Source organism: Belonocnema kinseyi, chromosome 9 (assembly GCF_010883055.1).
Source record: "Belonocnema kinseyi isolate 2016_QV_RU_SX_M_011 chromosome 9, B_treatae_v1, whole genome shotgun sequence".
NCBI classification, from domain to species: Eukaryota; Metazoa; Arthropoda; class Insecta; order Hymenoptera; family Cynipidae; genus Belonocnema; species Belonocnema kinseyi.
Window position 1 is genome coordinate 55,586,553 of NC_046665.1, and position 12,124 is coordinate 55,598,676.

General features: G+C 26.3%; 1 protein-coding gene across 1 annotated transcript in view; it reads left to right on the forward strand.

The window, feature by feature from the left end:
* The first annotated feature begins 9,341 nt into the window (after window positions 1–9,341).
* Window positions 9,342–12,124, forward strand: part of LOC117180550 (collagen alpha-1(IV) chain) — a 117,069-nt gene continuing 114,286 nt past the window's right edge. Inside the window, exon 1 of the mRNA XM_033373046.1 lies at window positions 9,342–9,545. Coding sequence (XP_033228937.1) covers window positions 9,342–9,545 — 204 coding nt within the window. The remainder of the gene's footprint in view (window positions 9,546–12,124) is intronic.

Genomic DNA, 12,124 nt, shown 5'->3' on the forward strand with positions numbered 1-12,124 from the left:
ACAAGGCGGTCGTCCTTGGGTCGCGGGACGTGGTTACTTTCCGACAAACTTTTAATTATATGTTATATAATTTATAATATAATATACTAATTATGTACAAAAATCTTGTCTTTTGCATACGAGTCACATTTGCATACTCAGCGTATTGGAGATTTGTTTTTAAATGATTTGTTTTTGTCCTGTTTAAATAATGCAATAAAGCTCAAAAGCTGTAAAAAATTATGCTAGTGCCTTTTTTGTACTTGAAGTAAGGAACACATGAAGAGAGAGTATAAAATTCACATACTCATAAAGTGGTCCCTTCTCGGCAGTTCTATTGCTTCCTTCAAACCTAGAAGATCGAGACAAGCGAAGCATATACAATAAGTTTGCAAAAAGTAAAATAACTTGTTGGCAGTGCATGGAGCCATTGTTTACTGTTTCTGTTGTTTTTTTGTATGCTTCCTTCATTCTAAGTACTGATAATTACTAGAATTGAACCAAGTGCATTATTTCAGAATATCCATGTTTAATAAAGGTAGTTAATCATCAGAATATATCATAATTATGGAAATTATAAACATTATGGATAGCAATTTTAAAACCCACTTTTAAAATTAAGAAAAATGTACTGTTTGTTAACATTATAACTATAATTTTAGAAGAGAACTGAAGTTTTTCCAAAATTATAATTCGGGTTGAAGTTATTTATTTAAAACATTTCCGTTTCAGGCTTTGGACTGCCGACACTATTGAGACCTTTTAACTATTCTTTTTAACGTTGCAACTATTTTTATAGTAATTAAAAAAATGACACCAAAGTTAATATTTTCGCAAAATACTCGCTAATATAATTATTAAATAGTTACTTTTTTCTATTTTTCGCTCACGGGATTTCAAAGTATTTTAAGGGATTTGCAATCTTATAGAATTTCCAAGGAATTTAAGGTTTTTTAAATTTCATTCGATTTCCAGGGATTTTAAAGATTTCAGAATATTTAACATGGTTTCACAAAATTTCAAGATTTCAAAAATTTTGAGTGATTCTAACAGGTTATCAAAGCTATGAAAGGATTTCAAAGACGTCAAGAGATTTTTGGGAATTTCGAAGAATTTTTAAAAAACTTAGGGAGTGAATGGAATTAAATGAAAATTCAAGGGATTTCTAGGTATTTATGTGGATTTTATGGTATTTTATGAGGTCTCAAAGGATTTGAAAGATTTAAACGTTTTTAAAGGAATTTAAAAATATATTAAACATTTCAAGACATTGTACACGATTTCATGAGATTTAAGGGATTTTTAAAATTTCAAAGCATTTGAAAGAATATAGTGTATTTAAAAAAAACAAGGAATGTATTCACATTCAATAGAACTTTTTATGATTAGCAAGATGCCGGCTAGTTCGGGAAAGGACTGTGAATATATTTTTTAACATGCAATTTTTGCAATTAAAAAAATCTATCCAATCATTTGAAATGTTATACATTTCTTATCCGATGAACCTGATGTGATTTAAAATTATTCTGATATTAACATTGTTCGACTTTAAGTTTCTTTGTTTACTTCTTGAATTATTTTCCATTTAGTAAATGACCACCTTGACTATAGAAAACTTTAAGGAATTATGAAATTTCAAATGATTTTGTAAGATTTCAAAAATTCAAACGATTTCAAGAAATTTTATATATTTGAGAAATTTAAAGAATTTTAAAAGAAATTAAAAGATTCTATACTCTATAGGATTGCAAAGAATTTCTATAAGTTTTACTAGATTTAACAAATTGGGGGTTTTCCAGGGATTTCTGAGGATTTCAACAGAATTCAAAGGCTTTTAATAGATTTGAGTTAATTTCAACGGATTTCTACAATTTTAAGGGATTCTGAAAAGATACTAAAGGTTTCAATAGGGTTTCAACAGTTTTATCTGATTTTGTGGATATTAAGTGATTTTTGAGGGCCTCTGAAGATTTCTGTTCTGAAAAATTTCGTCATTTCTTAAAGATATCATAGGTTTTAAGATGTTTTACGGGGTATTGCTCGATTTTTTTGGAATTACTAGGGATTTAACTAGATTTAAAAGTTTCTAGAAATTTTAAGGCTTTTAAGATGATTTTATAGTAGAAATAAGAAAAATTGTAATTAAAGTTTTATTTTTAATTACAATGAATTTAACGAGTGTTAAGGTTTTTAACATTTTTTAATGAATTTCGTAAGGTTATGGACAATTTCAAAGGATTTTAAAAAAGGTTTCCAGGATATGAGTGATTTCCAGGGACTTCAAGGGATTTCTGAACATTTCAGAGATTTCCAAAATTTTAAAGGATTTCACCAGATTTGAAGGATGCCAATGAATTCCAAAATAAATGATAAGATTTCGTTGTGAAAAATGTTTCAATCTAACCGAATTTATTGCAAATTAATGTAAAATATTTACGTATGAATTAAGCAAACAAAGTTTCTGTGATTAAAACGATTTTAAAAAATTTTTTAAATCAGACAATTTTAATTTTCAAAAAGATTTGTGCGTTTGAACTTTGGATAAAAAATTTGGGTTATTTTTTTTTTAACCAAAAGGACATTTCTTCTAACTATTAAGAAGCACCATTTTTTAAAATATTTTTAGAATCAGGCCGAGTCTTACATCTAGGCCAAAACTATCTTTAAAAGACTTCCAGTGGGTGAGTATAATAAATGAAGAAAAATCGTTTATTACGTTATAAACTAACTATCTAACAAAATATATTTTTCGGGATTGGCACTGTATTGCTAAGTAAAATCCATAGTTTTGGTATACAATGTGAAAAAACTAACGATTTATTATGATTAATTGAAAATAGATGCTATTTGGCAATCGTTCAAATAATTCGTAAATGATAATTTATAGTTTGGATTTAATTATGAATGACTGTCCGATGGTTCTTTTCTATGATATTTTACCAATTTAAAAGCATGATTCATTATTTAAACCACTTTTCTAAACGAATTCAGAGTTTAGCTATATTTTTAAAACAAAAGTAGGCTAATTTTTTTCATAGATTCAACTTAAAATGTCTTTGCGAGACCTTTCGTTATGATACTTTCCAAATTGAGAGCAATTTTGATTAATCAAACAATATTCATAAACAAATTCAGACTTCTTGCTACGGTATTTTCGCTGCTTAAAAAAATCATTCAAATAATTAATAATTGTTGTCAATGTGGACGGTATTACTGCAAAGTGTTATCGGAAAGAGATTATTAATCCATTCCGTGAAGAAAAATCGAGCGTGTTCGTTGAAAAATAGATAGTCTCTCAATTCGTTTAAGACAATTTTTTAAATCATTAATAATTCTTGTAAATTTATAAACTATCGTGGTAATTTGTTATCGAAAATAATTTATTATTTCATTGCATAAAAATGAAGCGTATTCGTTCAAAAATATTCAAACTGTGAATTTGTTTATAAAAAATGTTTGAATAATTGCCAAATTATTTAAAAATTATTTTAAATTATTATAGTGCAATTGAATCTTAAATTAATTTAAATTAACCTACAATATTAGTTTTTAACCATTTTCTTTATTTCGAACAAATTTCTTAAGTCATGTAAAAAAACATTACTCATTACTCTGATTTTATAACGTGAATATTATGACAATAATAGAAAATTTATTTTTTTATATTCTCTTTTTTTACATAATTTTATATTCTATTTCTTTATATTTAAATATTAATTTTCTACTTAATTTTGCATGAAGAAAAATAAGAATTATCTATAAAAACTTGTTATTTCGTAAAAAGTCGTAAAGTTTCAAAGAAACATTTTTTCATATAAAATAATGGTTAAAAATGAATATTTCAGCTAAAATGCAATAAATTTAATATTCGAATGCAATAAAAGAAAATTTGAATAGAAGCAAAATGAAAAAAAATTAAAGCTGCAGGATTCGAGCCGTAACTAATTGGTTAAAAACTCTCGCATTGCGGTGCATGTAACGTATGTGAATTTATCTATGATCGTTTTTCGCGAAAATGGCTAAAATCTAAATTTCGAAGCATCAACCGTAGATCTTTGACCTTCAAACCTATATTCATTTTAATTGATCTGAATTGACTTGAATTTATAAGCGTTATTGGTTCCTACCTTACTGATAATTACCGAACTTACCTGTATAATGAGGAATAGTCATGCATTACTGTCGGTTTCCAATGTTATATTTTTATCTATAAATAAGTCTCAATAATTTAAAAAATATGACAAATGTACTATCGGTGCTCCATAACTCATTAAAAATTATAATTTAAAACCTTAATTAAATAAATTCCTTACCATGAAATGTTGTGAAGTAATTAAATTTTGATGAAATTATTTAATTGTAACTAAAGATGAGACACCTTTCTGTATAAAAATATAAAAATACCTGAAAAGTTAAGATATCAACAGCTTGTAATTGTTTAGATTGGTCAAATATAATTCAATATAAGAGGTCCATTTTTTAAATTCATTATCAATCAACTTTTAAATTCCCTAGAGTGACTAAGGTAAATTATTTGCTTTCATGCTCATAAATATTCAAAGTATAATCATTGGAATAGATAATTTGAAAAATATTTGTTTCTAAAATCTCAAACTCCCACAAAAATAATATGAAATAATGTTAAGTGTTAAGTGTTGAATTATGTGAATCAATTTTTAAAAAATGTTATAATTTCAGGAATTTAATAATTTCTGTGACTTAAAATTTTTAGAATTTTTCTGGTTTCGTTTACTTACACTTTCAAAAGATTTTAATTTCGCAAATAAATAATTACTGCAATTTTATCTTTTTAAGGTAATGTTAAATTTCAGTAAATCGCATTTTTCGGAAATTTTCTATTTCCTTGGTTATATTTTCGGCATTATTAATAATTCAGGCTTTTGGTTTTTCGGCAAAATGATGAGATTCCAGTAAAATAAAAGAAACTTCAAAAGATAAGTCTTAGGTCAATGCACACAAAATAGCCAAATATTTCATCGTTTATTTAAAAATAGATTGCTTAGATTATTTTCAGTTTTGGAAAAAATCGTAATTTTCAATTATTTTTCTTCATTGATGGCTTTTTTTAATTTGAAATATTACGTGTAATTCAACTTGGATGAACTTTCTTTTAAATAAGTTTGGAATAAGCTGGCTAGGTAGATAGATGTTATCAATTTATTTAATTAACAATTTTAGACTTTACAGTCGAAATTGCTTTTTAAACAGGGGCATTGGGCAATTTCTTTTGCGAATTTAGGAGAATAATGGGCAAATAAGTTATTTAAGCAAAATTATTGTAGGTGCCATTTTTTATTTAATATGAAACGAATTTAAAAAAAATAATTTTTCAACTAGAAATACATTAAACTGAAATGATAGATCTAAAAAAAATGAATTTGAAACAGTTTTCAATCAAAAGTCAGACATTTAAATTTTCAATTAAACAGATTAATTTTGATACAAAAAGAAAAAACGAATTTTCAAAAAATACGTAGTTTTTCAACTAAAGTGATAGAGTTTCAACTGAAATGATACAATTAGTATATTAGACAATACTATTAGTTTGGAAATTTTAGCACCATTTTCGACTAATTAGTTGAATTTTCCAGTTACCAACAAAGTTAATTTCTAACCAAAAGAATGAATTTTCTGTTAAAAAGAACGAATGCACAATAACACATTTGAATTTTTGAGCAAAAAAGATGAATTTTTAACAACGAGGTTAATTGTCAACCAAGATAGGTCAATTACAAAAAATAATTTGTAATGAAAAAGGGTTGTTTTCAATCAAACAGTAAATTTTTTATCTAAAAACGCGAATGTACTAGAAAACAGTTCAATTTTCGACTAAAAAGATGACTTTTTAACCAAATAGTTGAATTTTAAACAAAACAATTAAATTTTCAATAAAACAGTAGAATTTTTAACGAAAAGAGATCAATTTGAACGAAATATATAATAGTAGACTTTTTCACAAAAAATAATGAAGTTTGAACCAAAAATAGTTAGATTTTCTTATTCGGTTTTGGTAATTCAGTTTGCATTCAAGTGAAGGAACGAGAAAGGAGGAAAAAAGGGGAAGCTGATTAAAAACGGTGTGGGCATGAATTCTTAAAAAAAGAAAAGAATTAGGAGTAGGGGAAAGTGCATGAATCCTGCAATTTGTTTTAAATTTTTTAAATAAGCACAATATAAATATAGTTGTTAATAATATTTTAAAGAAAAAAATAGGTAATTAATGATGCAGATTGGATGAAAGTTGCGATTTTTTAAAAAGGAAAGAAAAAACAATGCTAAATAGTTGTAAACAATAAAAACCCCTAAAATTTTTGAAAATAGGGAATCTTAATGATTACTTTTATTCAAAATTATTCATTTTCAGCAAAAAAATCTAACGCACCCTGAAATTGTTAGAATTTTTCCGTTTTCTTCGATACTCTATATTTTGTATAAAGTTTTGCATGATTTTTCTTATGAAAAGGAACTATTTGTAGCCTTAAGTTAAAGAATCAAAAATTGAAGATAAAACACAACTTTCAGTAATGAAAAGTCAATCAAGCTTTCAACAACAATGAATGATTGTAAAAATTTCTTTCTAGGTCCGCTGGGATTCGAAACCAGTCTACAGCTTTCCGGTCTGGTGTTCTTACCCACTAAGCTACGGAAGAGAATTAGGTTCTTCATTTTTTCACAGCATCTCACAAGTGAAATGACGTCATTCTAAGTCTTGTATGATTTTATAATTTCCAATCTTATTTAGACAAATTAATTTTTTATTATATGGATGATGATGTTATGGAGCTAGAGACATAAAATCATAACATCAAAATATAACATTAAAAACTCTTTTATATTAATAAGATTGAAAATTATAAAATCTTAAATGACGTTGTCTTTTATATTTATACTTATATGCTCTAAAAAAATAGTGAATATTATTACCCTCCGTAGCTTAATGGTTAAGATTAGACCGACAATCTGCAGACTGGGCTCGAATCCCAGTGAAGCTAAAGAGTAAATTTTTTACAGCTAAAAATAAATAACCATTTTGGTTTTTGAATATTAGATCGAAAATTGTCACTTCACTGACAAAAAACATTCAACAATGATTGCGAGATTTTCGATACATATCGTTATACCATTTTTTTTAGATACGCGTACAGATTCTTTTTTTAGGTAACTACAAAAAAATTATTGATTTATGCAGAGAATTGCCAATTCGTATTTCACTTGAGGAGAATCAAGAAACTGAATTATTCGCCGAATGCTTGTCGTAGAGTGGACTTGCATTCGCGGTGATATTTACGGAGTTAGGGTGCAGTTAGTGAAAATCCTGTCCGCCTACAGTTCCGATTGGTCTCCGTCAATAAATTTCATTTCTGGACATACGTCCATTTCACTTGCACTTTTCGCTTACTCACTACTCAGAATAGTTTCATGGATTCATTACTGATACAAATCTCATATTGTCTTGTCTTTCTTCAGCCAGAGGCCACAATGCAGGTCATGGCAGTGTTTTCACATACGCAACTGATTTTCGCATTTGTTAATAACTAATATCAAATTATTCAGAATCATCTCATCAAAATTTTAATCTATTCATTCCCATCAATCTTTAAATTAAAATGCTTATTTAAAAACAGTAATTACTGCTGCTACATGTTCCAAAGGAAATCAATTCAAATATTTAAAAAAAATCTGATTTGGTATTAATTTAACTATTCAAAGCTAACTATAAAAAACCTTTTAACTGCAAATTTTTAAAACGTGTAGCAAATGAGAATACTACGACAGAAATTATTATCTAATATAAAAAGAAATATTAGAAGGTGAACAATTTTTAATTGAAATAGGCAAAGTTTGATAACTAATTAAAATAATCAATATTCGAAGTTGATCAATTGCAAAATTAAATGTTTCATCTCAAATAAATTAAAGTTAAAAGTTCCAAATTGGGCCACAGGAGTTTTAAATCTCTATAGGGGTGCTGAGCAGTCTCAAATTTTATTTTTAAATCTCAATAATAAGAACTTGACAACTGTTTATTTGGCGATTTCCAACTAATCTATTAAGGTTTATTTAACCAAGTTTATTTCTTGCCGGACTCTTTAATACTATCGCGAATGGGCTTCCAACGACCTCAGTATATCCAAATCTTAAGAATAGATTCTTCAATGACAGAAATAATTTTAAATTATATTTAAAACTATAAAATTTCTTATAGAAAGATCGTATCTTCTTTTCTAAATCTATTTAAAAATGTCTAATCTTTCTCCTATTTTGCTCCGTTTTCATGAATAAATAACTGTGTTTTCCCTTTTTTGAGCATAATAAAATAATTCTGTTTTTTATACTATATATTATCAGAAATAACAGAAAAGAAACGTTAGGACAATATTTTTGATAATTGTTGAAAATTGCTATCTTAACTTCGGAATTAAGATATAGTATTGTATTTTTGCATAGAAAATCAACCCTTTCTACTTTTATTATGATATACCAATTTCTAATGAATTTCTGACGAATAATATAATAATTGATATTCACAATAGCAATTAACAAAAAAAAAAACACTAAAAGAGCAACCAATTTTTAAAGATTGTAAATCCTCCTCTAAAAACACTTGCATCCCTTAAAATTGTTTAAACATTGTTTATCTTCCTTGGAATTCAATGATTTTTATTAGAAATACTGATTTCTAGTATAAAATGCTAACATAACTAAAAATTGCACAAAATTTGTGAATTTAATGACTGAATGATAATAATATAAAGAATAATAAAAATCTTTAAAATCTTATTATTTCTTAAATTAAAGATACAAATTTACGATATAAAATAGTAACGTAAACAAAAAACTGTTCAACACTAAATCTTGTTTTAAATTTAATGAAAAAAGGAAACTAATTTTCAACATTAGAGAAGTAAGTTTTCAAAAAGTTAAATTCAAGAAAAAAGATCAATTTTTAAACAAATAGTTGAATCCTTTAACGTAAAAGATGAATTTGCAACAAATAAGAGTATTTTTAAAATAAAAAAGACGAATTTTAAACAAAATGCGTTACTTCTGAATAATATGTTAAATTTTAAAGCTAAAATGATGAATTATTTACAAAACATTTGAATTTTCAACCCGGAAATATGATGTTTTCAAATTCACCACCTTGATCAAAAAGTTTTAGGACTCGTCACCGTGTAGCGCTCTCGTTCGGCCGATTTCACTTCTTCTTTTTTTGTTGTGTTGGTAGAAATATCATTGACGTTCTGTCCGATTTTCAGCTTGATAGCTTGACATTTATTGAAGTAACGCCGTATTGTGTACATTTATCTGTGTGTGGTTTCGATTTTTCCCCAAAAATCATGTCATCGACTTTGCACAATGCCATCGTTATCCGTGAGCATTTGGCTAAAAACGAAACGAATACCATCCAACAACCACCGAATTCAACTGATTTGGCTCCCTGCGATTTTTTCCTATTCGGTCGACTCAAGAAACCGCTCCGCGGAACACGTTACGGCACCCGAGATGAGGTCATGGAAAAATCGAAGATGGCTCTGATAGCTGTACCGCAAACCGATTATAAAAAATGTTTCGAGGATTGGATCAAGCGCTGGCATAAGTGCGTTGCAGTCGATGGGGAGTACTTTTAAGGGTAAAATATCGATTATGATGAATAAACTTGTATTTTTTATTTTAAAAATAAAGTCCTAAAACTTTTTGATCAAGGTGGTAATTTTCTACAACCTAGTTATATTTTTATAAAATAGTTTAATTTTTAACAAAATAGTTGATTTGAGCAGTCGGTAGGAGTGGAAATGACGCGCAGAAAAAGCAACGTTTTTTTTTCTGAGCGTCATTCCCACTACTATCTACTGCTCCAGCGCTCGTTTAGCTCTACTTTCCGAGCCTTCCATTTCCAACCAAAAATATGAATTTTTAACAGTAAAGTTAATTTTCAGTTGAATAGTTTAATTTTCTACCAAATTATTGAATTTTCAAGTGATTTCAATGTTTACTTTTTGATGAACTTGAATTTAAATCAAGTAGTTGATTTTTCAACAAAAAATATGAATTTTCAAAATAGAAGATTAGTTTGCAACAAAAAAAGACGAATTTTCAATAAAATACAGGAGTTTTCAACAACAAAAGATAAATTTTCAATTATAAATATGAAATTATAACGAATAATGGAATAGTTTATAAACCTAATACTTTAGTTTAATTAGTTTGAAAAAAATTATTGCACAAAATAGTTCAATATTTAACCAAAAAGTTGAATTTGACATTGAAATGATTAATCTTGAAAGAAAGGAATTTTCAACAAGAAAGATGTTTGCTTAACCAAGAAAATTAATTTTTTCAATGAAATAGTTCAATTATGAACCAAGGAGATGAATTACAATTAAATTAAATAAGTAAATTAAACCTAATAACAATTCCTTCATTAAAAATCTTCAACCAAAAAATGAATATTTAACAAAGTATTTTATTTCTTTAAAAAATGGGAATGGCCATATTTCGCAAAATTCGCAAACTTTGTTTAAATTTATTATCAGGAAACGTACTAAGTGTTATGGTATTTTATTTATTTCCTTTCTTTTTTTTTATTCTTTTTTTTATCCTTTCTTTTTTATGCCTTTTTTCTTCCTTATTTCTTCAGCAAGAATAATGAGTGTCTTTTTTTTAATGATAAAGTCATCTTGATCATGGTAGTGACGTTAGATGGCACATGTTATGCTGCTATCCTAAAAAACGTGGTGTACCAATATCTCAAATTATCTCACAGTCATTGTTTGTTAAAAACCTAATTCGTTTTTATTACTTGAACTTGTTTTATGCGTCTAATGGATATTTTTGAAATTAAATCTACAGTTTAACATTGATTCAATTTGCAATAATTATCAATCTGTTTTATATATATAAAATCTGTTTTCTTTGAGGATAAACTATGTTGTCGAAAATTCGCCGTTTTTAAATTAAACTCAACTGTTTTTTAATTGAAATTCAATTTTGTTTTGTTTTATCATTCAACTGTTTTCATAAAATAATGTCTTTATAGGTTGAAAATTGAACTATTTTCCTAGCCAATATTATTTTTTGGTTGAAAATAAATAGACAATTTGATTGAAAAATTTTTTTTGCGTTGAAAATTCATCTCTTTTATTGGATTTCGAATTATTTTTTTCAAAGATCATAATTATTAGCTGAAAATGATCCGTTTTAATTGAAAATTGAGGTATTTCGTTAAAATTAATGTTTCTCAGTTGAAAATTGACTTTTTAAACTGAAAATTTAACTTCCATTTTTAGTTAAAAATATATTTTCATCATATGAAAATTTAACTATTCGGTTGAACATTCAACTGCTATTACGTTTTCCGTTGATCTTTTTTTGGTTGAAACTCAAATACTTGCGTAAAAGGTGATTTAATTTGTTAAAAATGTATTCATTTTGTTGGATAAAGACTTATAATTTGAATTGAAAAATTATCTCGTTTGCTAAAAATTTATGTAATTTGTTAAAAATTCGTCTTTTTGGTTGACAAATTAACTTTTTAGTTAAAGTTTAATATGTTTTAGTTTGTAAATTCAACTACTTGGGCATATATTTATGCAATTTATTGAGAATTAATTTTTTGATTAAAGATTGAACTATTAGATTATAAATTTATGATTTTTGTAAAAAGTTAGTCCTTTTTGGTAGAAAATTAGTTTTCTTTGTTATAAATTCAACTATTCGGTTTAAAATTTATGTCTTTCTTGAGAATTCGTATTTTTAAGTCGTCTTGGTTGAAAGACAACCTTTTTTCGTTAAAATTAAACTATTTTTATGAAAATTTAATTTTTTCGTATAAAATTAAATTTTTTGTTAAAAATCATATTTTTGGGTTTAAAGTTGAATTATTTTGTGAAAAATATATATTAAGTCAATAATTACCTCTATGGTTCGAATTAAAGTATTCCATTTTTAAAAAATTCATCTTCCGGGATGAAAAATCATCTTTTGGGGTGAACTTTTTTGTTGAAAAATATTTGTTTTAAGATTCGTAATTTTAGTTGCAAATTTTAGTACCTATTCCACTTTTGGATAAAAATGGATATTTTATTGAAAATTGATCTTTTCTAGTTGAATATTCATGTAT